At 43.1% G+C, this 27,779-nt stretch overlaps 1 protein-coding gene across 3 annotated transcripts; it reads right to left on the reverse strand.

Moving 5' to 3' along the window:
• Positions 1-1,264: 1,264 nt before the first annotated feature.
• On the reverse strand, positions 1,265-27,057 carry LOC103171097. Of its 3 annotated transcripts, XM_029067143.1 has the most exons (6): positions 26,967-27,057; positions 22,032-22,216; positions 15,621-16,049; positions 9,879-9,977; positions 7,769-7,815; positions 1,265-2,042 (listed from the first exon to the last, which is right to left on the reverse strand). In XM_029067143.1, exons 2-6 carry the CDS (start codon positions 22,081-22,083, stop codon positions 1,860-1,862), a joined length of 810 nt encoding a protein of 269 aa, XP_028922976.1. In that variant the 5' UTR covers positions 22,084-22,216; positions 26,967-27,057; the 3' UTR covers positions 1,265-1,859. The 3 variants fall into 3 exon arrangements, with proteins under 3 accessions (XP_028922976.1, XP_028922975.1, XP_028922977.1); XM_029067142.1 differs by lacking the exon at positions 26,967-27,057 and having other exon boundaries at positions 22,032-22,353; XM_029067144.1 differs by lacking the exons at positions 9,879-9,977; positions 26,967-27,057 and having other exon boundaries at positions 22,032-22,353.
• Positions 27,058-27,779: the final 722 nt, after the last annotated feature.

Genomic DNA, 27,779 nt, shown 5'->3' on the forward strand with positions numbered 1-27,779 from the left:
TGTGCAGAGCACTGTACTATGTGCTTGGATAATTACGCTGGTTTGCAGAGGCTTTCATTTCTCTGGTATCCTACTTAAGGCATATTAGGTAAGTTCCCAACTCACACAGGATGGCTTTGGGCCCTATACAACCAAGCAAATAATCCCAGTCCTTTCCCTCCAGAGTGTAGGGGCAAAGGAGGAGCTTAGGGGAGGCAGGAGAGAAAAAGCAAACTATGACTAGAATAATTTTAGTCTCTCTTAAAGTCAAAGTGTGGCTTCCACAGCTATAGAAAATATAGATTTTACCCTCCCTGATTTCACTCATCCTACCCTCACAAGTAATAATAATGATAGCATTTATTAAACATTGTGTGCAAACACTCTGTAAGATACAAAATAATCACACTGGACACAGGTGTCCCACACAGAGCTCAGGGAGAAAAAGGATTTTATCCTGATTTTACAAATAGAAAACTGAGGCACAGCAAGTGAAATGACCCACCCAAAGTCACACGACAGGCCAGTGGTAGAAACAAGAATAGAATTTAGGTCTCCAGACTCCCTGTCCTGGGCTCTTTCCCTTAGACAACACTGCCTCTCTTGCCTTTTTTAAAGGGACCCTCTCCACTTTTTCAGCCCCCAACACACAACTTCCAAACTCGTGGCTTAGAGGATAGACCAAGGACCTAGGATCCAGAAAGACCTGGGTTCTAATCCAGGCTCTGCCACTTGTCTGCTGGGCGACCTTGGGCAAGACATTTAACTTTTCCGTGCTACGGTTACCTCAACTGAAAATGAGAAGCCGTGTAAAAGAGTGTGAGCCCCATGTGGAACAGGGAAGGGATTAATTTGTACCTACCCCAGTACTTAGAACAGTACTTGGCACATATTAAGCACTTAACAAGTACCATAGTTATTATAAGACCTGTCCCTAAACCTCTGATAGTCCATGTTCAAGAGTATGTAAAGAATAAAAAATATAAAATGGTGGTGCCAGGAGGAGGAGTTGCTGTTCAATGTCCTCTGCCAAGGCTGTCCCAATCCTTCTCTCCCCCAGCAGTTTGGTTTTTTCCATTTACAAACTTCTGAGAATAATTTTGTAAGGCTCCACCTGACCAGCCTCGCCCTAGGAGTTCACATGTGTTCTGGAATTTTTGGACTTGTGATGGCATCCTTGGCCTGGATCTCACTTGGATTGGGAGTGGCCTGATTGACAGACTGTAAACTCTCTATACTGTAAACTCACTGTGGGCAGGGAATGTGTCTATCATATTGTACTTTCCCAAGCGCTTAGTAGAGTGCTCTGCACACAGAAAGCGCTCAATAAATACAATTGAATGAAAGAATGAATGACAGCTGATACCACCCTTCTCCTTTGCTCTAATCTGTTGTTTGTAAGGGTTTGCAATCTACATTTGTTCTCTGCCTAGTAGACTTTTTATCCTCTTTTCTTTGTGGGAGGAGCAGTTTCTCCCCTCCCACACCCCTGACTCCCCCAAGGACAGTTTCCCTTCATTCACTGCCCACTGGGTATCAATGGAATGGTCTTTTAAAGTTTGGAAAGAAAATAGCAATTGCTCTGCTTTCTGTGCACACAGTCATCTCTCTCTCTCTCACACACACACACACACACACTTTTCATATGAGTAGTTAGAGGAGAGTCTGTTCGGGTGAATATTAACACAGGTCTAGTGGAGCAGGTTAATGGATTAAGGTCTGTTGAGAGTTAAACTAAGACTAACCCATACATCCCTTCTGCAGCCATCTTCTCTGTTTGTTGCCAGGCATCTGTCTTCATCCTGTGCAGCTTTGGGCAAGAAACACATTTCCACAGACTGGAGACATACAGATTTAGCCAAAGAAATTCTAAGCCCTGCTCATCTTGAGGACAACTGTATTGACCGTGGCTGTGAGTATTCAACTGGCAGCTGGACTGTTGAATACAAAGTCAGTTGATCTGAAGTGGGAAGGTATTTCATCTGGTCTTCTCTAATTGTGTCATAAATTGCATCAGGTCCGGGTGGAAGGTTTTCTAGGCGGAGTTCTATGGGACTTGGTTCCTAGATTAAAACACAAAGCGGAAGTGGGCACCCAGTTCCTCTGAATTCATTTTTTTAGAGAAAGGGAAGGCCCTCCCCACCCTCTCTCACCCCAGAACTGAAAAGGATAGGGCAGTTGCGTGAGCTGTTTGGGTTTGATTCACATTCGCTGCTGAGCCTAAGGCCCACACTGGGCTATGGGGCCATAACGAGCTTTGAAACGTGAGGTCTGCATTAGAGGCTGAGGAATCTTCCCACATTCACTCCCAGAGGCACTGAGACACACAGGGGAATGTCAGGCAATGGAAGTGAAGTTGGATTGTTCAGGAGGACCAAGAACTAGGAAAGATTTGTCATGGCAAAGTCAGACAAGCATAAGAAAAAAGTGACAGAAACTCTTAGATCTGGAGATAGGTAGATACACTAAAGAATAACCCTTCCAGGACCAAGAGTAGTTATTTAGTGGATCTACCTACTTCCAAGTAGGACTATGTGAACCATCCTGGAGGAGAGGAAGGGGATTCTCCAAACCTTCTCCATAACCTATCCCAGTTAATAACCTTCACAAGCAGGACTTTTTCTCTTTCATCTAAACTAAACTCCTTAATCATTCGGTGTTTCTGTACTTGGGGAACATGGAGAAAAATTGAAGAGTGTTGGGCCCTATCACTTACTGGAAGACCATTATTAAAATTTTCCTCAGCCTACTCTTAGAGTCTAGTCATTTTATTTCCTTTTAACTTATCCTCAGAGATTTCCTTATAGATTTTATTTTCCAGTCCTTTTTCCTATTTCTGGTTCTCATTTATCTTCACCTTTTTGGTTCTTGAACTTCCACATCCAGGTTTATATATGGAGTTTAAAACAATTAAGGGTCTGACTGAGCTAAATGTGGTAAGAGAACTACTTCACAATGTTTAAAGTTAGTGTCCAGGATCCCATTTTATGTTGTAAAGTCAGTTCTTATAATTTTGTTCATGGCCCACTATGATCCCTAGATCTTTTCCAACTAAGAAGAAGAAGAATTGTGGCATTTGTTAAGCCCTTACTTTGTGCCGAGCACTGTATCAAGCACTGAAGTAAATGCAAGATAATCATGTGGAACACCATCCCTGTCCCTGTGAACCCCATTCTAACTAGGAAGAACAAGTATTGAATCCCCATTGTACTGATGAGGAAATAGAGACACAGAAAAATTAAATGACTTGCTCACAGTCACACAACAGGCAAGTAGAAGAGCCAGGATCAGAACCCAGGTCCTCTGACTCCCAGATCTTTCTGACTCCCAGATTCTTTCCACTAGGCCATGCTGCTCCTCCCATGATCAGTTCTCCCCATGATATAATTTTGCCTTTAATTTTCCCCAATGACTAGACTTGTACTGCTCCTGCTGACCTGTATTTGTTTTCTGATCATTTCTCCAAGGCCATTTTGAAACCTGATTCTATCCCCTAGTTACCGCCATCTGGTGACTTTTCAATCAGATCCAGATCCAGATTTGTGACTGGAAATATTAATAATCACAAAAATAATTGTGGTATTTCCTAAGTTCTCATTATGTGTCAAGCACTGGGTAAGATACAATATAAGCAGATGGGCCACAGTTCCTGTCTCACTGTTCCTCCTCCCTAAGGAGAAGGGAGAACTGGTATTCAATCCTCATTCTACAGATGAAGAAACTGAGTCATAGAGCCGTGAGATGGCTTGCCCAAGGTCACCCAGCAGGCAACTGGAGGAGTCAGCATTAGAACCTACATCTCTCAACTCACAGGTCCATGCTCCTTACAGTAGGCTGTGCTACTTCTCTTGTTCAATACACTGCTCAACATGTTTCAACCAACCTTTCTTGTTCTGACTCTTCAAATTGAAGAGATATTAACAACACTCTGGTCCCTTCAGTATTAGAATGTAAGATTTTCAAGGGTAGGGTCTGTGTCTTTTTACTTGAACTTTGCTCTCCCAAGAACCTAGAATAGTAGTAGTGTTCAGTAAATACTAGTGGCAGTATTTATTAAGTGCCTACTGTGTGCAAAACACTGCCAATAAGCACTGGGAAAGAACACACGGGTAGAAATTAGGCACAGTCCCTGGCCCTCGGGAGCTCATATTCAGAAAATTAAAAGTGGGGAAAGGGAACTGGCTACAGACCCATAAGGAAAAATGAAATAAAACACTAAGGCAGCAGAAAGACAGCCAAGATCGATAGGGTCTTTGGCTAGATGGGCAGAATTTCAGTTACCTTGCGGCTCAGAAGAGTCCACAGTTGCAAACACAGTCAGATGAATGTTTGCCAAATTTGCCATGGACTGATAGAGAAGCTCAAGCTCATGTTAAAATGCAAACATGTGGGATTGAGGAGAGCTATCATTCTACTTCTCTGAAGAACTCAGAGAGGAAGAGGTGGTAGCTGAGAGGCATGTCTGTAATGCCACTCCAAGTATCAGAGCTCAGATGGGGAGATGGGAAACAAGAGAATGCATGTTACTTCCCGAGAAAATCTTCAACCCAGACCCCTTTTAACCACTAACATCTCACTCAACTCCTAACCTCACTTCTTCCAATTAATATAGTATTTCTTCTCTTTGAGTAAACAACTGAAACCTGGGTGTTTGCTTTAAAATATGTATAATGCTTCGACCACAAGCTGTGGGTTTGCTGTGAACAGAGGCCACAAGCCCTGTTACATCAGCTGCTGTTTCTCAGGGGCAGTAAAAGAACAGGCCCCAGAGACCAAAACTCATCTTGCTGGGCAGAAGTGGGATTTTTATTTTTGTACTAGCAGCTTGTGGTCCCTCTTTTCAATTAAGCGGCAACTTCAAGACTGACCTCAGTGAACAAGAATACAGAACTGAACCCTGACATTAGCAGTACTTTGGTAATCCCTCACAGCCGGTTGAAGGTGATGATCAGTTTTGAAAGTCCTCTCTCCACCCCCCGTCACTGTTCTTTTCATGTGATTCTCTCCAAACCAAGCCATATCATTTGAGAGATTGAGCCATTTTCTCTTGGGTGTCTGGCTGAAAACACCCTCTTATTCAGGAACCAAAAGATTCCTTCTTTTACTCTTGCCTGTGCCATGCTTCCACCTCCAGCTTCCTCCATTCTCCACCCCAGTCGCCTCCTCATGGTGCTCCAGAAGCAAAAAAGAGGAAGAGGTGGCTTCCGGCCTTTGCCCCTGGGTTTGGGGAAAGTCCCTGAGGTGAATGCCCAGCTTGGCATTAACCCCACACTGTCACCTCAGGCTGCCCCAGTCCCTGATACTATGGCACACCTCGGGTATCCCAGGACAGGTCCAAGGTGGGCACTGGCTGAGGGTGAGGCTCAGGGTGTGGGCTATAGAATGAGCAGATCATGTAAACCTGCATGGCACCATGGATGAAATGACATGGTGTAGTGGATAGATCCCAGGCCTGGGAGGCAGAAGGTTATGGCTTCTAATCCCAGCTCCTCCACTTGTCTGCTGTGTGACCTTGGGCAAGTCACTTCACTTCTCTGGGCCTCAGTTACCTCATCTGTAAAATGGGGATAGAGACTGTGAGCCCCACATGGGACAGGGACTGTGTCCAACCCGATTTGCTTGAATCTGCCCCAGCACTTAGTTCAGTGCCTGTCACATAATAAATGCTTAACAAATACCATTATTATTATTATTAATAAACCAAAACTGCCCCTTCCTTCTTTCCGCTCCTTTCCATCCTCCCCCAGATGGAAAGTAGTAGCAGCAATGATTCTTGAGGGGTCACAAGGTAAAATGCACTGCACTAAGCATTTGGAAAAGTACAACAAGACATGTTCTCTGCTGGATGGGTGCCCTTAGTAAATGGAAGATATTTTGCTTTGAGAAGAGGACGATCTTATCTTTAACTCTATTGCACTTTCCCAAGTGCTTAGTAGGTGCACAGTAAAGGTCCACAATAAATACTTTTGACTGGTATCCGGGTGTGAGAACACAACATAAAGCCCTTGTCCTGAGTGCAAAATTGTACTGCTCCCAAATGCTTAGTAGAGTGCACCGCACACAGTAAGAGCTCAATAAATACCATTTATTGATTAAACCTATATCAGAGCTCAGATCTCATCTCTCAGGATATTAAAGTGAGGTTGTTCGATATGAGGAATTAGCTGACCATTTAGCTGGCTCAGAATAGAATCTAATTTGGCCTTCCAATCAATCAATCAACCAACGGTATGTATGCACTGTACCAAACTCTTGGGAGAGTACAAAGGCTCAATCAATGGAATTTACTGAATGCTTATGTATAGAGGATTGTACTAAATAACAATGTTGGTATTTGTTAAGTACTTACTATGTGCAGAGCGCTGTTCTAAGCACTGGGGTAGATACAGGGTAATCAGGTTGTCCCACATGAGGCTCACAGTTAATCCCCATTTTACAGATGAGGTAACTGAGGCACAGAGAAGTGAAGTGACTTGCCCACAGTCACACAGCTGACAAGTGGCAGAGACGGGCTTCGAACCCATGACCTCTGACTCCCAAGCCCAGGCTCTTTCCACTGAGCCACGCTGCTTCTCTATGCTTGGAAGAGTAGTCTCATCTTATTTTGGAAAATGAGTGGGTATGTTGAGACAATCGTCAGTATCCAACTACCACTAAATGTGAGAAACATATTGTGAGGGCTATATATTATGCTATAATAATAGTAATTGCATTTATTAAGTTCTTACTATGTGCTAGGCACTGTACTAAGAGCTGAGATGGATACAAACAAATCAGATTGGACACAGTCCCTGTCCCATGCTGGGCTCACGGTCTTAATCCCCTTTTTACAGATGAGGTAACTGAGGCCCTGAGAAGTGAAATGACTTGCCCAAGGTCATACAGCAGGCAAGTGGCCAAGCCGGTATTAGAACCTAGGACTTTCTGATTCCCAGGCCCATGCTCTATCCACTATGCCACGCTGTTTCTCTAATGATTTGTACTTATAAATCATATATCATAAATTTTTCATTTATATTAATGCCTGTCTCCCACCTCTAGACTGTAAGCTCATTGTAGGTAGGGAATGTGTCTACCAACTATATTGTATTATACTCTCCCAAATGCTTGGTACAGTGCTCTGCACACACTAAGGACTCAGTAAATATGATTGAATGAATGAATACCATAGAGAATGATGGAGATGGAGCAGTGAAAATGGTGCTAGGTATTGTGGGTAACAAATGCTACCAACTCTTTCATTCAATTCATTCAATAGTATTTATTAAGCGCTTACTATGTGCAGAGCACTGTACTAAGCGCTTGGCATGTACAATTCGGCAACAGATAGAGACAATCCCTGTCCATTGACGGGTTTACAGTCTAATCAGGGGAGACAGACAAAAACAATAGCAATAAATAGAATCAAGGGGTTGTACATCTCATTAACAAAATAAATAGGGTAATAAAAATATATACAAATGAGCAGACGAGCACAGTGCTGAGGGGAGGGGAAGGGAGAGGGGGAGGAGCAGAGGGAAAGCGGGGGAAACAGGGCTTATTGTATTGTACCTTCCCAAATTCTTAGTGCAGTGCTTTGCACACAGTAAGTGCTCAATAAATGACACTGACTGATTACCGTGCTGTAGAATGTGAACTTCCCATACCTACAATTGAAAAGGATTAATTATCAGTCACACTCACACATACAATGCATTCTCACTGCCAGGAGCATCTTTGTTCCTCCCCCAGAAGACCGCTATTTATTCACTACCACAAAGTGATAATTCAGAGTACCAGCAGGTCTTACCTTTCTTTGCTTTATTGTCTTAGTCTCCAATGCTAGCTTTGCACGAACTGTAGAAAGAACAAGCAAAAGATGAGTGATAGAGTGGCATACATAGAGTTGCACTGTCCAGATCTTCAGTTTATGTAGGCCACCTCAGATGACAGAGAAATTGTAGCTCAGTTATCCAAGTGTGTTGCCTATCTAGACTGGTCTGATCTTTGTACATTTTAGGTAATTGAGGGGACACTGTAGAATCACCTTGTTCTCACAGCGTTACTAACACCATTTAGCATTCTACATTTTCTTCCTGATTTTTATCACATATTGAGGTTCTGGGAAAAAATCTATTATACATTTGCCATTTATGATTCCTTGTCTCCCGCATCAGACTGAAGGCTCCTCAAGGGGCAGGGACTGTGTCTCTCACTTCTGCTGAAAATTCCCTAGGGTATGCTTTAGTAGGCATCCTTAAATTCTGTTGCATCTAGTGATAGGTGGTGCCGCCAGGGTCTACTCGGCCAGACTTCACAGGTTCTTGTACCTATTGTATTTATTATTAAATGTTAGGGGGTTGGATTGAGAAGTGGAGGTTCTGCTGACCTGAGAGCGCAGAGCTCTTTTTTTGTTGTTGTCTTTCTTACGGTATTTGTTAAGTGCTTACTTTATGCCAGGCACTGTATTAAGCACTGGGATATTAAGCAAGCTAATCAGGTTAGAGACAGTCAATGTCCTACATGGGGCTCACAGTCTTAATCCATATTTTTCAGATCAGGTAACAGAGGCACAGAGAAGTGAAGTGACTTGCTCAAGGTCACACAACAGGCAAGTGGCCAAGCCAGGATAAGAACCCAGGTCTTTCTGACTCCCAGTCTCATGCTCTATCCCCTAGGTCACACTGCTTCTCCAACCTGCTATATTGTTTTGCCCAGATGCAAATGGCTCCCTTACGACCAGCAGTTGGACATTCCTAGCAAACTCCTCTTAAGTTTCCCCTGCCTATTTGCTCCTAGCCACTGGAGGTGTTTCCGCCTTAAAACAGAGAACAAAGCCTGTGGATTTGGGGGGGGGGGGGGGTGATGGAGAGGAGAGAGGAATGGGTGATGACAAATGGGAGGAATCAGTAAATTGGCTCACCCTAGCAAAGACTCCATATCCTGATAGGGATCCAATGCCTTCTGGACCCAGAGGACAGGGTCTTAGGGAGGAACCTGTCTTCCCATGGCCAGCCAATTCAAATATCCCCAATTTTGGCCAGTTTCCTAGAGCTCCTTTTTCCCAGAGGAGACAGTGGAAGAAGGGGAAGAAAGGAATCTGCTGGGCCCTTTTAGTTGGCTTTCTTATGATCACAAGAGTCACAATTTGGGCACACAATTTGGGCAACCCATTTGGACATTCTCCTGTTGGATAATAATAAAAATAAAAGAATAATAATAATAACTGTGGTATTTGTTAACTGCTTACAATGTGCCAAACACTGTGGTAGATACAAGTCAATCAGGTCAGGCACAAGCACTCTCCCACATGGCATTCGCAGTCTAAATAGTCAAGAATAGGCTTTAATCCCCATTTTACAGGTGAGGAAACTGTGGCACAAAGTTAAGAGACTTGCCTAAGGTCACAGACCAGGCAAGTAGCAGACCTGAGATTAGAAACCAGGTCTTCTGACTCCCAGGACATGTTCTTTCCACTAGCCCACACACTCTGCTGTCCCCATATAAAGATCTTAATTTTTCAATTGTTTGCATAAAATAATAGCCTTCTATCAGTACCTCAACAATCATCATAATTATTTCTTAAAAAGAACTTAGGATGGCCAAATGGGGTTCTGTGTAACTACAACATATCAAAGAAGCTGGATTAGGGTCAGTCACCTCTATCTCACTATCCTGGGCCATCTGTCAAAGATTGCCCTGGTCTGCTTTTTTCTGAATGATTTAGGAAACATCAGAAACCCAGATGTCAGCACAACCCATTATGCTTCATCTCCATTTTTTATTTCATTTCTTTTCTCTTCATCATTAGCATCACTAGCATCATAGCTGTTATCCCATCATCTTTAGTGAAATCTACATGATCTTCCAGCATTTGCAGGGGTCATTGCAAAAAAATCAAAGACTGCTGATCCACTCACCTATGGGGCTTTGGGAGACCAACAGAAATAGCAGGAGAACGGAGAAGATGAAAATACAGCAGATCCCAACAATGAGACCCAAAGACAGGGCATTGTTTCCTAAGAAGAAAAAATTGTGCTCTTTGAATTCTTCATTTGGTGTATTTACTTTTCAAAAAGAAATATAGACATCCATATGTGCATGCATTCATATGGATACCCAATCAATAAATCAGTAGCATTTTCTAAGTCCTTACTGTTTGTAAAAGCATGGTACAAGACACTTTGGAGAGTGCAGGTGAAGTTCAAGACACATTCCTTGCCTTAGAGGAGCTTACAAGCTAATAGAAGAGATAGGCAGACACGAATTCACAAATGGTGGAAACAGGGGAGTAACTAGGATGCAATCGTGGAGGGAAGGAGAATGGAATAATGAGTGCTTACTATGTGCCAAGCACCATTCTAAACACTGGGGTAGGTACAAGGTAATCATTTTGTCCCTCATGGGGCTCACAGTCTTAATCCCCATTTTACAGATGAGGTAACTGAGGCACAGAGAAGGTAATTGACTTGCCCAAGGTCACACAGCAGACAAGTGGCAGAGGCAGGATTAGAACCCTCATCCTCTGACTCCTAAACCCGGGCTCTTTCCTCTAAACCAGGCTAATTTCCCAGAACACTGAGCTTTCTCACCCCTTCAGCCATCTTGAGAACATAAACTCATTTATAACCTTCTCAGCACTCAGGTTATGTGCATTCAATTATTTATTTTAACCACTCTAGTTGTAAGCATTTTAGCTATTTCCTATGTTAAAGTGTAAGCTCCCTGTAGACACTCTGTCACTTCTTTATTGTGTATTTCCCAAGCATATAGTACAGTGTATAGCATCAAGTGGACTCTAAATAAATTCTTTTACCACTAATACTTTTACTACCATTACTGCCCTTGAGCAACTCCAGACCACACAAAATGGAAGCTTCCTTGTCTTGACTGTTTCATATCTGAGTTCTCCCTATCCCTAGGTTTTAATTTTGAGGTGGTTCAGATGTTGAGCTTACTATCAACGATGTTAAAATAAACTGCATTTTAGGAGACTAGGTCTGTGACAGCTGCTTTTGTCTAAAGTCACTGAACACCCAGGAGAGAAAAGGAGAGAAAACAAGGGAGAGAGAGAGAGAGAGGGAGAGAGAATGTGAGAGAGACAAAGGAAAGAAAAAGAATGAAGGGAAGTTAGTTCCATTGCAAGGTAGAGAATTAAATAGATATATTACTGAAACCTCCTTTTCTCTCCAAAGTATGTTTATAGCAGGATTTTTTTTAGAATACCATTGAGATGCTACTTTTCCCCAATCCTGAATTAATGAACACTCTAGCAGGAGTGGGGATGCCAGGCTAATACAAGTGTTTCTGGGACACAGACAACTTTAACTGTGAATCACCAGTTCATAGAAATCCATTTGTTATCTAAAACAGGTTACTCTGATCTGTTGGTACTAGAGCAAGCACTATAGTAGTTTATTTAAGTGGCTTGGATGGAGAATCTCCGAAGTATAGTTAATAGTTCTTGAAACAGTGGTTTTAATGCCACTTTTAGTTCACTACCATCACCAGTAGCATTTATTGAGCACCTAAAGCAATCTGAATACTGAACTAAGCACATAGAAGCACTAAGCACTAAGCACATCCTCACCTCTGCCAAACTACTTCTCTTCCCCTCTTCAAAACCCTACTTAGAGCTCACCTCCTCCAAGAGGCCTTCCCAGACTGAGCTCTCCCTTTTCCCTCTGCTCTCTCTGCTCCTCTACCCCCCACCTCCCCTCAGCTAAGCCCTCTTTTCCCCCCTTTCCCTCTGCTCCTCCCCCTCTCCCTCCCCCGACCCAGCACTGTACTCGTCCAATCAACTGTATATATTTTCATTACCCTATTTATTTTGTTAATGAGATGTTCACCCCCTTGATTCTATTTATTGCTATTGTTTTTGTCTGTCTCCTCCGATTAGACTGTAAACCCGTCCAAGGGCAGGGACTGTCTCTATCTGTTACTGATTTGTACATTCCAAGCGCTTAGTACAGTGCTCTGCACATAGTAAGCGTTCAATAAATACTACTGAATGAATGAATGATAATAATAATAATAATAATGTTGGTATTTGTTAAGTGCTTACTATGTGCCAAGCACTGTTCTAAGCACTGGGGTAGACATAGGGGAATCAGGTTGTCCCATATGGGGCTCACAGTCTTAATCCCCATTTTACAGATGAGGGAACTGAGGCACAGAGAAGTTAAGTGACTTGCCCACAGTCACACAGCCGACAAGTGGCAGAGCTGGGATTCGAACTCGTGAGCCCTGACTCCAAAGCCCATGCTCTTTCCACTGAGCCACGCTGCTTCTCATGAATGAACATAGAAAGCATTCAAAAAAAGCAAAAGACATTATTATTGTTATATTTGTTAAGTGCTTACTATTTGTCACTAAGTGCTGTGGTAGATCCAAGAAGCAGCGTGGCCTAGTGGAAACAGCATGGGCTAGGGAGTCAAAAGGACTTGGGTTCTAATTCCGGCTCTGCCAACTGCTTGCCATATCATCTTGGGTGAGTCACTTACTTCTCTGTGCCTCAGTTTCCTCAACTACAAAATGGAGATTAAACACCTGTTCATTCAATTGTATTTCTTGAGCGTTTACTATGTGCAGAGCACTTTACTAAGCGCTTGGGATGTACAATTCTCCCTCATACTTGGATTGTGAGTCCCAAGCAGGACAAGGACTGTGTCCTACTTAATTAACTTGTACCTACTCCAGTGCTTAGAATAGTATTTGATAATAATTGCTTAACAAATACTATAAAAGAAAAAGATCAGGTCAGACATAGTCTGTGTCCCATATGGGGCTCACAGTTTAAGAAGAATGATCCCTATCCTTAAGAAGCTTTCACTCTAATAGCAGATACAAATTGCCAAATATACAATAAGTGAAAGATTGCAAAAGTAATTGGTTGTGGTATTTAAAAAGCACTTACTATGTGCCAAATACTGTGCTAAGCAATATAAATATATTAGAGCAGGCAAAGAGCCTTCCCCATGAGAAGCACACTGTCTAGATAAAGTTGGAAGACAAAGAGAATGGTAACAATAATGGATTGCAAACAACAAGCAAGAAGAGCCAACCAGTCAAGAGTACAAAATCAAGCAAATAAAAAATTGGATCTGAAAGATGGAAGTCCTCAAACTTCCTACTGTACTAGGTAAACAGTCCTTAGTTTAGATACAAATGATAAACAAAGACAAATACATAAAAAACAAATATATAAGCAGATATATATATGAATGCTCAGATGATTGATGAGACAGCATGACCAGGAGGTGGGGGGTTAGTCAAGGAATGCTTTGTCCACCTCTAGACTGTAAGCTCACTGTGAGCAGGGAATGTGAACGCTAATTCTGTTGTAGTGTGCTCTCCCAAGCACTTAGTATAATGCTCTGTGCATATTAAGTGCTCAATAAATATGACTGATTGGTTGATTTATTAATTTATCCAGAAGGTGAATTTTTAGGAGGAAAATGTTTTATCAACCATAGCCATTCAGGGTTTTTGTAGATGGGAGTGAAGTTCTTCGATCATGTAAAAATGAGAAAAGATTGAGGCTGAGAGGTTATAAAGGGGCTGCTCCTTCCAGTAACCCTGCTCGGGGGTGGGGTAGGGGATAGGGAGGGGAGTGGTATGGGCTTGAACCCAGGTGGTAGCAAGAGTAGAGAGGAAGGCGCAGATCTTTGAAATATTACAGACTAACAGAAATACTTGGTGTTGTCTGGAAAAGATTTGATCAAAGTATGGGAAGAATGTTATCTGTCAGTCAGTCAACTGTATTTATTGAGTGCTTACTGTGTGCAGAGTACTGTACTAAGCACATGGGAAGACTGTAATACAACAGTAAACAGATACATTCCCTGTTCATAATGAGCTACCTTGGCCCCAAGAAGGGCCCAGAGAAAGCAGCGTCTGGATTTACACCACTTAAGAAGTGAAAGGCAGCTCCCAGTTGCCTATCCCAGGCTTTCATCCCTGCCCCCTCCTCAAATGGGAACAGGAGCTCACCAATCCAGGCCCAACATTCCTGTGGAAGTGGATCTATAGGTGGGAGTGGAGCAGCTGATTCCCTATTGGGATGTGGGACTAGGACGGGATAACCCAGACTCACCACCCTGGAGCCAGACCTGCTGGATCTCAGCCCCTGTTGTCTTCAGGGGGAGGCTCTTTTTCTAATCTCTTCACAACCACACAGTCCTCGCCATATGATCCCCTCCCTCTCTTCCTTCCTCCCCTCAGCCATGTGAAGGGGCTGAGGAAACATCTGCAGTTGATTTGGGAAACCAGCCAATGGACAGTGGGCATTAAAAAGTGCTCAAAGTTGCATCTGCAAACTGCCCCCACCACCACATACACACACACACACACACACACACACACACACACACACCAGTTCATAGGCTCTCATGATGTAATGGATAGAACATGGGTCTGGGAGTTAGAAGGTCATAGGTTTTAATCCCATCTCCACCACTTGTCTGTTGTGTGACCCTGGGCAAGTCACTTCACTTCTCTCTGCCACAGTTACCTCATCTGTAAAATGAGGATTGAGACTGTGAGTCCCACATGGTATAGAGACTGTGCCCAACCCAATTTGCTTGTACTTACCCCAGTGCTTAGTACTGTCTGGCACACAGTAAGTGCTTAACAAATTTCACAATTATTATTATAATTTAAACCTTTCATTGAGCATATTTGGAAATAAAAAATAGTGCATCCAGCTAGATGGCAATCGACTTGGTGATAAGATTCTATTTACAAAATATGTAATCCAAATTAATCCAAAAATAAAAATGTTGGTATTTGTTAAGTGCTTACTATGTGCCGAGCACTGTTCTAAGCACTGGGGTAGACACAGTAATCAGGTTGTCCCACGTGAGGCTCACAGTCTTAATTCCCATTTTACAGATGAGGTAACTGAGGCACCAAGGAGTGAAGTGACTTGCCCAAAGTCACATAGCTGACAGGTGGCAGAGTGGGGATTAGAACCCATGACCTCTGTCTCCTAAACCTGTGCTCTTTCCACTGAGCCACGCTGCTTCTAGCAGGCAAAAATATATTGTATAAACTCTTCAAATGATATAATTTGGGAATAACTGACAGAATTCCAAGTCAGACTGACTGGGAGAAGTCAAAGATGACTCCAAGGTTTTGTTATTCTGGGACAGGGAGGATAGTGGGCTTGTCCACTATCAGAACAGTTAGGAAGAGAAGGAGGATTAGGAGGGAAGATGAAGATGAGGAGTTGAGATTTGGCTATTCAGTTGGTGATGTCTTGAAGTCAGGAGGAAATATGGAATTGTGAAGCAGTGATGGATAAGTACTGTAGATGTGGATTTGGTAAACATCTCCATTCAGAATATTTAGACAGTGGGTGAGATTAATTTATTTTCTCTATTCATAAATCAAATTTTGGACTTAAGATAGATTTATCTGCTGTTTCATGTTTAATTCTACTCTGTGCCTTTCTGCACTCAGAATTAGGGCTAAAGTTGTCAGATCTAGGGGCTCCTACTAGTGCAAGATTTAAATTGGGTTGTTTTTTCTCTTTCCTCCCCTCCCCCCAATTCAACCCAAAAGACAGACTCCTACTTCAGACAACCTTGTCTCCATGGTCTCAGTGGCTGTTTGGTCTTTCCAGCGCACCCCGACTCCCCATCCTCCCACTCACTGTGTACCTGTATTTCCAGATGGCTTGGATGTTGCACTCTCTGTGGTGGAAGCAAAGTCTATCACCATCAGTGTGATTACTCCGAAGTTATTTACTCCACTAATTGTTACATTGTAGACTCCACTGTCACTGAGTGTCAAATTGTGGAGGAGAAGAGAAGGGATTTTAGGGGACAAATTCACTCGGTGTTGGTGGCGAGGACCCTGAATGAACGACTCGTTTGCACAGTGGATGAGATTCCCCTCATCAGCACTGATGGAGCAGTTTCGGCCTGTGAAGGAGCCAAGTGTTTCATGCCCATTGAAAGTCCATTTAATAGTCAGAGGATCAGGAACTGGTGGCTTGAGTCGGAAGGGAAAGGGCAGACAGGTAGACTGACCAAATGTTTCATTGAGCGAAATCTGATAACTCTCAATGAGAAGCACCGTGGGTAATTCTGAAATAAAGAGAAGAACATCATCCAACAGTCTACACATGATAATTTTAAATATTGTGTTTGCTCACAGAATTATAACCAAAAATATTTTTGTTTGTTTGTTGCACGGGTGGGTCAAAGCACATGCTGTTTGTGAAGAGGGTTTTCAGGGCTGATGGAAATACCAAATAGCAAAATAATGTGAGACATGTAACACAAGTGAGGTCATGGACTACTGAGTTTTTCACCTTTTTCTAGACCAGAGTTTTAAGTCATTTAACCCTTATAATAATAATATGGTATTTGTTAAGCTCTTACTATGTGCCATGCACTGTACTAAGCACTGGGGTGGATATAAGCAAATTCCTTTGGACCCAGTTCCTGTCCCACATGGGACTCACAGTCTCAATCCCCATTTTACAGATGAGAAACAGAGTCACCTGCCCAAGGTCATACTGCAGACATGTGGTGGAACCGGCCTTAGAAGCCATGAACTTCTGACTCCCAAGCCCGTGCTTGATCCACTGTGCCATGCTGCTTCATCCTCCAAAAGTGAAGAAAACAATACAGTGGTTTTATCTAAGAGACTTCAACCAAGTTCAGATAGTGATATAAGATGTTTCAAATAATTACACTGGTTAAAAAGCTAAGAGCTGACTTTGGCTGTTGCAGTAATCATACCACTTTCAGAGTATTGGAATGTAAAATAATTCTGCACAATAAGCCCAATTGCTCTACAAGGTAAGCATCCCTCTGATTGGAGACAGTGATCATTTGGGGCATCTTCTGGGGTAGAAACTGGCAAGGATAATGCATTTTGCACCTATACATGTGGAATATTCATCCCATATCCAATCCATATTCATTAAGGGTCAAGAGATCCAACCTGACATGATCTGCCTTTCTGTTTATAATTTAGATTCCCAAGAAATGTAAGCAGCAGAAAAACTTTCTCAGGCTTCCAGAAGCCTTGATAGGTAGACCTAGAAGGTGTTAATTAAAGGCACAGCTCCTCCTAAAAGCCTTCCCCAACTAAGCCCTCATTTCCCCTACTCATTCGCCCTTCTTTGTCACCTTTGAACTTGGATCTGTACCCCTTAAGCATTTGATTTTCACCCCCCCCCCCCACCACCACCGGCGGACATGTCCCACAGCACTTATGTATATATCCTTATACTCTGCCATTTCCCCTTTCTGTACTTTATGTTAATGTTCATTCATTCAATAGTATTTACTGAGCGCTTACTATGTGCAGAGCACTGTACTAAGCACTTGGAATGTACAATTCGACAACAGAGACAATCCCTGCCCTGTCCCATCCTCTAGAATGGAAGCCCATTGTGGGCAGGGATCAAGTCTACCAACTCTATTTTCTCTCCCAAGCTCTCTCAGTACAGAGCTCTGCATACAATAAGTGCTCAATAATCATCATTGCCTGACAATTATGTGGCTGTCATAATTGTTAATGACTGAATTTGTCTTAAGGGATAAAGTCAAATCTCACATGGGAGATACTTGTCCTTCCTAAACTGAACCTCTCAGTTGTTCAGATTTCTTCCCAGGAGATATAAATTGATACTCCACCTGGTTTCTCCTCATTTTATTTCAGGTGAAGAGGTTCAGGTTTTGATGGCTGTCTTTTAAAGAATAATCACCACCCACTCTTTTCCAGCCCTCACCCTTCCTCACCCAGAAACTCCTATTACCTGCCTTGTCCTTTTACTGGGGGCATCACTGAGGCAAGTCAGGTCAACTGAAGGTATGCAAGTCTCTCATCTGGGGTGCTCTAATCATTGTCCCTCAGGAAAACAGGACGGAAGGTCCTCTAAGAGTCCCATGGCAAAGAGCATCCAATCACAGAATCGGACCCAGGCATCTCATCCCTTTCACTCCTTGATATGCTCATGAACTGAACCCCGAAACTTAGCTACAGCTAGCATGTGTAGTCCCTTTTCTCTGTCTCCCCTAGAATGCAGACATGGTCATAGGCGCCCTCTCTACAGGGGTGATGAGGGCAAAGACCCACACAGCTTTTTGAGCTGGACTTTCAGCATTGTGTTTTAATGTTTCATCGTTCCTGATGTGTCTGTATCCAATCCCTTCACCTCACTTAAACTCTTATACTGTGAGCTCCATGAGGGACAGGAATTCCCACCTGTGTGTTCTCTCCTGTCACTTAGTACAGTGTTTTGCTCACAGTAAGCACTTAATAAATAGTATAACTACCATTGCTCATCCTAGATCTCCGACATGAGAGAATCAAAATGGCCACTCTGAGACCTGTTAGCTCTTTGAAATCTGTTCACTCCAAGTCCTCAGTCCCCCTATAATTTTTTCGCCCCTCCTGATCACAATTCATTCATTCATTCATTCAATTTTATTTACTGAGCACTTACTGTGCACAGAGTGCTGTACTAAGTGCTTGGAAAGTACAATTCAGCAAGAGATAGAGACAATCCCTACCTAACAATGGGCTCACAGTCTAGAAGGTAGAGACAGACAACACAACAAAACAAAACAAGTAGTCAGGCATCAATAACAGATGAAGAGAATTATAGATATATACACATCATTAATAAAATAAATAGAATAATAAACATGTACAAATATACACAAGTGCTGTGGGGCAGGGAAGGGGGTAGAGCAGAGGGAAGGAGTGGGGGTGTTGGGGAGGGGAGGAGGAGCAGAGGAAAAGGGAGGCTCAGTTTGGGAAGGCCTCAATGAAAAGCTGTCCCTTATGAGCAGGAACATAATCAATCAATGATATTTATTGAATGCTTATGGCATGCCAAGCACTATACTAAGAGCTTAGTGCAATGAATAGGCAAGAAAAAAATGAAGCGAGCAGGATGCACAGAATGCATGGATTCTGAAACTCTGCTGTAGTCTCAAGCAGTATGGCACAATGGATAGAGCACGGACCTGGGTGTCAGAAAGTCATGGGTTCTAATCTGAACTCTGCCACTTATCTGCTGTGTGACCCTGGGCAAGTCACTTCACATTCAATAGTATTTATTGAGCACTTACTATGTGCACTTCTCTGAGCCTCAGTTACCTCATCTGTAAAATGGGGATTGAGACTGTGAGCCTCATGTGGGATAGTGACTGTCTCCAACTTGATTTGTTTGTTTCCACCCCAGAACTTAGTATAGTGCCTGGCACACAGTAAACACTTAACAAATCCATTCAATCATATTTATTGAGCACTTACTATGTGCAGAACACTGTACTAAGCGCTTGGAATGTACAATTCAGCGACAGATAAAGACCATCCCTGCCCAACAGCAGGCCCACAGTCTAAACGGGGGAGACAGACAACAAAACCAAACAAAACAAGTCAGGAGAGTGTGTGACTGTGACCTCCAGAACCAGAAAGAGAGGTAAATTAAAGCTAACAATAATCATATTCTGAGAATTAGCAGAAAGATCTGATCTGAGCTTGGGTGTCGCTTCCCTGACCCTGTTGCCACCTCTGCTTCTGCACCTCTCTCTGCCTTGACAGTGTTGCTGCTCTCCAACAATACCTGCCCCTACTCTCTCTGCGGCTGGATTCTCTCTTAAGGGGGAAGATTTTCTTTTGCTGTATATTTTCTGTCTCCAGCTCTTCTGCCTGTCCAACTTCCTCTTTCTTATCTTCGTCTTCATCAACAGTGTTTATTGAGCACTGACTATGCATAGCTCTACATTAGGCGTTTGGGAAACGTAAAGCCAAGTAAAAGATGCATCCCCTGCCTTTGAGAAGCTTCTTTATGATGTGCTGTAATCATCCTTTTCCCCACTGTTTTCCACCCACCTTTTCCCTCCAACTGTAAACTCCTTGCAGGCAAAGAACATGTCTACCAACTCAGTTGTATTGTTTTCTCTCAAGTGCTCAGTTCAATGCTCTGCACACAGTAAGCCTCAGTAGACACATTTGATTGATTTATTGATTTGTCCCTGTTCCAGTTTCTAGTCACATGACCACCTCCAAGGCATGTCCAAGGCAACTGGAACACTACGGAAGCAACGTGGTCTAGTGGATACTGCATGGGGCAGCGAGTCAAGAGGATCTGGGTTCTAATTCCTACTCTGCCACTTGTCTGCTTGAGCAAGTCACTTAATTTTTCTGAGCCTCAGTTACCTCATCTGGAAAATGGGGATTAAGATACAGAGCCCCGTATGACACATGGACTGCATCCAACCTGATAAGCTTGTGGCTACCCTTGTGTTTAGTACAGTTCTTGGCACATAGTAAGCATTTAACAAATACCATTTAAATAAACTAGTTGGTAAACCATATTTAAAACTGCACGTTAGAAGCAATAGCTTAATCTCATTTAAAATTCTGAAAAATAAGAATTTTTTTACAGAATTTGTCAAGTGCCACTCATATTCTCCCAAATTCTTACAGTGCTCTGCATACAGAAAGGGTTCAGTAAATATGATTGATCTTTCTTCACCCTCCTTGCTATCACCTCTCTCATTTAAATAAATGGGGATATTAGCAAATTGGGTTGGACACAGTCCCTATCCCACATGGGGCTCACAGTCTTAATCTCCATTTTACACACGAGTTCACTGAGGCACAGAAAAGTTAGGCGACTTGCAAGAGATTATACAGCAGGCAAGTGGCAGAGCCAAGATCAGAACCCAGGTCCTTCTGACTCCCAAACCCATGCTCTGTCCACCAGGTCACACTGCTTTTCTACTACGGAAAGCAGATCCCTCCCCTCACCCCCATCCTCTGCTCTTTCCCCTTCACCTCCTCTAAGCACTGTGCTCATTTGTATATATTTTTTATTACCCCATTTATTTTGTTAATGAGGTGTATATCTCCTTGATTCTATTTATCTTAATGATGTTTTATTTTGTTCTGTTTTGCTTTGCTGTAGGTCTCCCCCATTTAGACTGTGAGCCCATCGCTGGGCAGGGATTGTCTCTATCTGTTGCCAAATTGTACATTCCAAGTGCTTAGTACAGTGTTCATAGTAAGTGCACATAGTAAGTGCTCAATTAATACTACTGAATGAATGTATCCAGACATCAATACCGGTCTAGGCCAGGCCAGGTCTACACAGTCTAGGCAAAGCTGAGTGAAATATCTATGTGTATAGCTTAGTCTGCCTGGATGGATATATTGTGACCTAAAATAGATTTCTAAGTCCCTGCATCAGCTGGCTTGGCTGTCTTCACAGCCTGAATTCCCTGAATGACCACAAACTCTCCTCTTCACTTTGGGGCCAGGTCCAAGGGTATATCAGTCCAACAATGGTATTTGCTGAGTGCTTACTGTGTGCAGAGCACTACACTAACTTTTAGGGAAAATACAGTGCAACAGAGTTGGTAGACATGGTCCTTTCCTACAAAGAGTTTACAGTCTATAGGGGGAGATGGGCAATAAAGTAGATTAGTGATAGTGGATATAGTACAATACATGGGGACTGAAGTAAAGATTTGGATAGTTTAGGTCAAACTCCATCCCTCCCCCCTTGATACTGAGCATCCCTCTCTGATTTGAAATATTCAGGTTGGCTGTGCACATTGGCAAAATTATTTGAATAATTACTCAACTTTCCATTTCACTGTGGCCTTGTATACAGCAGCAACGAATGCATTCTAATCATCAGCTCTGCCTAGAGGAACCTTTCAGAAACCGCCTTACCCTGTCCGGTGAAATTTAATTAGGGACATGCCCTTAGAACTCAACCAAGACTCCTATACTTACCACAGAGCCCTACACCCCAAAGAGAATCAGCCAACTAAATCAGAACCATGTTCATCTTGCACAATACTGGCAAGTAAACTCTTCATAATGAAACTCTACACATCTACTTAAAAAAGTCAGAGCTAACTAAATAATATTTTCATTGTAAGAATTTAAGCTTCTTTTTTCAGTACTAATTATGAAATAGCTCCAAATAGGTGACCATTAAAGGTAAAATTCCCAGGCCTCAATACTTTGGGGCTGAATTTAGCAGCTCCCACAGTTCGGAGGGCCTGGGCTCAGTCTATCCCCACACTTACCGAGAAATAGAAGGAGGAAGGCGAAGCTCCAGCCGCTGGAAGGAAGCTCCATGTCTCCCTGGGGCAGCAAGGGACGACAGCAGTTCAAGGCTTGGCCTTCATCGGTCCTTCTGGCAAAACTCTGACAGTGTCATTTCAACACCCTCAGGCCAACAAGGAGATGACTTGTTATCCTGTTGCTGACCCTAGTATCACAAGACGTATTTGTCACTGGCGGGCCTCTCTGTAAGCCTAAGTCATCTGCAGCTTCACTTCTCTGTTTGTAAGGTAATGGCCTTTGGGGAGCGGTAGGCAGGGCCTGCACCCTTCAGGAGGCTTGGAAGCTGTTGCTTAAAGAATGTGCTCTTGCTGTCTTTCTCTCTTTCTCTTTCTCTTTCCTTCCCCTCTCTCAGCTCCTCTTACTCAACCTCTCTCTCCCTCTCTTTCTCTCCAGCTCTCTTCCATAAGCCTCTCTTTCTTTCTCTCTCTCTCTGTCTCTCTCTCTTCCCTCATCCCTCTGCCTTCAACCTCTTTTTCTCTTTCTCCCTCCCCTCAACATCTCTTTCTCTCCAGCCCCTTGGCCTCAACCTCTCTTTCTCTTTCTCCCTTCAACAAGAATAGAAGAGAGGGACAGGTGAAGGAGGAGGGAAAGGGCAAGAAGAGGATTGGAAAAATATCAGCCAATGTGTCTGTTAATTCTGTTGCATTATAGTCTCCCAACCATGAAATATAGAGTGGTCTGCACATAGTAAGTGTGCATACTGATTGATTGATATCCAGATGAGGACAATGCCACCAATCTCAGAGCATTTGATGATACTATTCCTAGAGATGTTTGTTCCCACTGTGGTATAAGGGTGATCCAAAGGAGTTTTGGACTCCCCTGGAACTTAGAAATAAGGGGACCAATGAGCAGTTCTAACCATAAATGGTGCAATGATCCATGATGTTCACAAGGGGTCAGAAGCTCTTTTTTGAAGGGGGGACCCATCGATAACTGTTGAAAAGTTACCAAGACCCTTCTCCATATAGTGGGTGGTAAATATCTGCAATGCCTCACTTACAATGTTGGTTAGAGCAAAAATATAATAAGGTGCAAGGAGAATTTGGATTAAGTCATGGGTGAGAGGTCCATAATGGTTCCAGAAGGAACTAGGCACAAGGTACAGTGCTTGAAGCACAGAAAGCTCTCAATAAATGCCATTGGTTGAATGATTGAAAGTTTGGGATATAGAGGGAAAAGTTAGGGATGCTAGATGATCCATCTTTAAACATTAGAATGGAGGTGAAGGATCAATATCACAGAGAAGCAGCGTGGCTCAGTGGAAAGAGCACGGGCTTTGGAGTCAGAGGTCATGGGTTCAAATCCCGGCTCGGCCACTTGCCAGCTGTGTGACAGTGGGCAAGTCACTTCACTTCTCGGTGCCTCAGTTACCTCATCTGTAAAATGGGGATGAAGACTGTGAGCCCCACGTGGGACGACCTGATTCCCCTGTGTCTACCCCAGCGCTTAGAACAGTGCTCGGCACATAGTAAGCGCTTAACAAATACCAACATTATTTCCTCTAAACTGTAAACTCGTTGTGGCCAGGGAACATGTCTACCAACTCTGTTAATATTTTCCTCTCCCAAGCACTTAGTACATGTCTCTCCATATAGTAAGCACTCAAAAAATACAATTGATTGAATCCCAAACTATGTGGAGTATGTGCCTCCCTTTTAATAATAATAATAATAATAATAATGATAATAATAGTACTTGTTAAGTGCTTTACTCTATGCCAAACACTGTTCTAAGCCTGGGGGTAGATACAAGGTAAGTCAGTCCCTGACCCACATAGGGCTCACACTCTTCAATTCCATTTTTCTATGAGGTCACTGAGGCCCAGAAAAGTAAAGTGACTTGCCCAAGGTCACACACAGGCATGTGTCAGAGCTGGGATTAAAACCCATGACCTTCTGACCTCCAGGCCTGTGCTCTATCCACTGAGCCATGCTGCTTCTCTAACACCTTCTCCCTCTAATACCTCTCCTTCCCTGGACCTGATTTTTGGCAAACCCTGCCAGTTCCAGTATTGTTTCTAGCTCCAAAACAGAAGTCTCAATCAATCAGTCAATGGATGATGATATTTACTGAGTGCTTGCTGCGTGCAGAGCACGGTACTAAGGGCTTGGGAAAGTACATTACAACAAACTTAGTAGATGTAATCTCTGCGGCAGCTACAGGGGGAGTGTGAGAGAAGGAATGTGCTGTGTCAGAGTAGTAATAATTATTATGCTATTGACTGTGCAACTACTGGGATAGATACAAGATAATCAGTTGTGAATCCTAGTGGAAATAGCGCAGGATTGGAATTTAGGCGACCCAGATTTTAATCCTGGTTCCGCCTCTTACAAGCTGCATGACCTTGGGCAAGTCACTGAACTTCTCTGTGTCTCAATTTCGTCATTTGTAAAAATGGTGCTAATATGCTTATTGAAGGCATGTCTCCTCCAAGAAGCTTTCCCTGTCTAAACCCTCCTCTCCTCTTCTCCCACTCCCTTTTGTGCCACTCTTACTTGCTCCTTCATTCATCTTCCCTTCCAGCCCTACAGCACATAAATACATATCTGTATATATCTATGATTTATTTATTATCTATTTATTTATATTAATGCCTGTCTCCCCCTCTAGACTATGAAGTCATTGTGGGTAGGAATGTGTCTGTTGTTATACTGTACTCCCGCAAGTGTTTAGTACAGTGTTTGGCACACAGTGAGTACTCAATAAGTATGATTTAAGGAATGAAGGAAGGAAGGAATGAATGAATGAATGAATGAATGAATGAATGAATGAATGAATGAATGAATACCTGTTCTCCCTCTCTCTTAGACTATGAGCCCTACGTGGGATAAGGTCTGTGTCCAATATGATCATTATATTACCTATTCCAGGGCTTGGCACATACTAAATGTTTAACAAATATTTTTATTTTAAATATTACATTGAACATAATCCCTGTCCCACATGAAGCTCACAGAGAAAGCAGGTATTTAAGCCCCAATTTGTAGGTGAGGAAACTGAGGCTCAGAGAGGGGTTCAGTGGTTTACCAAAGCCACTCAGCAAGTCAGTGACTAAGCTGGAGATGGAACCTGTGTATCTGGACTCCCGATGCCATGCTCTTTCCAATTGGTCACACAACTTAGGTGAGTTACTAGTTGAGCCCCGAGTTTCCAAAACTACATGATTATCTTCTTATGTGGCCTAAAGGACGTTAGTGCACATGCTCCCCAACTCCCCATCATCAAGAAAGACCTCCTCCCTTCTCCTGGCCCTGCATTCATTCATTCAAGCATATTTATTAAGCACCTACTGTGTGCATAGCACTGTACTAAGCACTTTGGAAAGTACCATACAATAAACAGTGATATTCCCTGCCCACAGTGAGCTCACAGTCTAGAAAGGGGGGAGACTGTGAATAAATAAAATTATGGACATATACATAAATGCTGTGCGTCTGGGGGCGGGGAGGAAGGGCAAAGGAAGCATATCAGGGTGATGCAGAAGGGCGAGGGAGATGAGAAAAAGTGGGACTTACTCTGGGAAGGCCTCTTGGAAAAGTGCATGAACCCTGTGGGTGCTCAATTTATGGATAGTAATGATGATGATGATGGATATGGAAACCCAAACTCAAATAATGTTGTCTGATGGCAGGGAGGGTGCTGTATGAGCCAAACCAGAATTCTTGAATTCCTACTCCAGTAGCAAGCTGTCTCCAGCTCCCTGGACCCAGTGGAAGCCCCTCCTTGGAGCTTGGGAGATAAGCAAAAAGTTCTGTCCATTGAAAAGCAGTGTGGTCTAGTGGATAGAGTATGGACCTAGGAGCCAGAAAGAACTGGGTTCTAATCAGGGCTCTGCCACTTGTCTGCTGGGTGATCTATCAGGGCTCTGCCACTTGTCTGCTGGGTGATCTTGGGCAAATCACTTCACTTCTCTGGACCTCACTTACCTCATCTGCAAAATGGGGATTAAAACTGTTAGCCCCATGTGGGACAAGGACTGTGTGCAACCTGATTGCTATATTATACTTTCCAAGCTCTTACTTTGGTCCTCTGCACACAGTAAGCCCTCAGTAAATATGATTGAATGGATGAATGAATTAATTAATGTATATCTAACCCAGCCCTTAGTATCAGTGCCTGGCACATAGTAAGCACTTAACAAATGCCATTTTAAAAAAGCACAAAAGTCCTGCATTTTCTGTTTTTATATCACTGTGGTGGTTGAAGGAGCTGACAAGTATGCCCACCTAACAAGGTTCCTCATTGAGTGGCGTTGTTGGATGACAGGGGTGGGGGTGGGGGGGTAAAGGGGCATCCTAGAGTCCACCTGGAAGGGAAGACCAGTCACATGTTACCCAGAACCCCACAAGAAGCTGAAATTCAGTTCCTCTATTCTGTAAGCTCATTGTGGCCAGGGAATCTGTCTGTTATCTTTTACTCTCCCAAGCGCTTAGTACAGTGCTACACAGTAAGTGCTCAATAAATATGTTTGAAGGATTGATTGTACATCCTCATAGGTTTTCCATTCTCAGCTTCCCTACGGGGACAGGATCAATGCCAGGACAGAACTTCTGAGTCACAGAATAACTTCCCTGTGCAGGGAGGATGTGGAGAGATATTATCAGTTAGTCTCTCTGAGACCTTGCTGCCTGGGTCACAACTGCTACTACCTCATTCTGGAACTGAGGAGGAGTAGAGGAACTTCCCCCAGTAGCAGAACTTCTGTCTTTGGGGAGGAAGGGAAAGGATCAGAGGTTAGTATCCCACACCTCTCCTTTCGTCCCGACATGGCAAACGAAACATGCCAGGCAACTACCGGCCACAGTAGCTTTTTGGTTTCTACAAGCCGAGGAAGTCATTGAAAGAAAGAACAAGTTGGAAATAATATTTCTAAGGAACTTGTAACTACTTACCTGAGTGTACTGTACTGTTTTACTGTTGTTGTGAGAAGCAGCGTGGCTCAGTGGAAAGACCCCGGACTTGGGAGTCAGAGGTCATGGGTTCTAATCCTGACTCCGCCACTAGTCAGCTGTGTGATGTTGGGCAAGTCACTTCACTTTTCTGTGCCTCAGTTACCTCATCTGTAAAATGGGGATGAAGACTGTGAGTCCTACATGGGACAACCTGATGACCTTGTATATACCCCAGTGCTTAAAACAGTGCTTGACACATAGTAAGCGCTTAACAAATACCAACATCATTTATTATTATTTTCATGCCAAAGACTTTGAGAAAGAATGTGTACTTACACAACAATTTGTCAAGCACTAGTCAGTCAGTCTGTCAGTCAGTCGTATTTATTGAGCATTTACTATGAGCATTGTACTAAGTGCTTGGGAGAATACAATATAACAATATAAGGCACATTCCATGTCCACAGTGAGCTTACAGTCTAGAAAGACAGACATTTTATTTACAGATAAATAAAATTACAGAAATGTACATAAGTGCTGTGCGACTGGGATGGGCAATGAATAAAGAGTTAAGTCAGGATGATGCAGAAGAGAATGGAAGAAAAGTAAAAGAGGGCTTAGTCAGGGAAGGTCTCTTGGAGGAGATGTGGGAAGAGAGTAATTAACTCTTGAATATTAGGATGGAGGACGTTCCAGACCTGAGACAGGATGCAGGCAAAAGGTTGACGGCAAGATAGATGAGACTGAGGTAAAGTGAGAAGGTGGGCATTAGAGGAGTGAAGTGTATGGGCTGGATTGTAGTAGGAGAGTAGC

This window comes from Ornithorhynchus anatinus, chromosome 6 (assembly GCF_004115215.2).
Source record: "Ornithorhynchus anatinus isolate Pmale09 chromosome 6, mOrnAna1.pri.v4, whole genome shotgun sequence".
NCBI lineage: Eukaryota > Metazoa > Chordata > Mammalia > Monotremata > Ornithorhynchidae > Ornithorhynchus > Ornithorhynchus anatinus.

Excerpts from the sequence above, each read along its gene's own strand:
- LOC103171097 (XM_029067143.1), bottom strand. The coding sequence starts at position 22,083 with ATGGAGCTTCCTTCCAGCGGCTGGAGCTTCGCCTTCCTCCTTCTATTT. Across the intron at positions 7,816-9,878 it reads GGTCTCCCAAAGCCCCATAG|TTCGTGCAAAGCTAGCATTG; the intron begins GTGAGTGGATCA and ends TTCTTTCTACAG. Across the intron at positions 2,043-7,768 it reads AGACAATAAAGCAAAGAAAG|GAACCAAGTCCCATAGAACT; the intron begins GTAAGACCTGCT and ends GTTTTAATCTAG.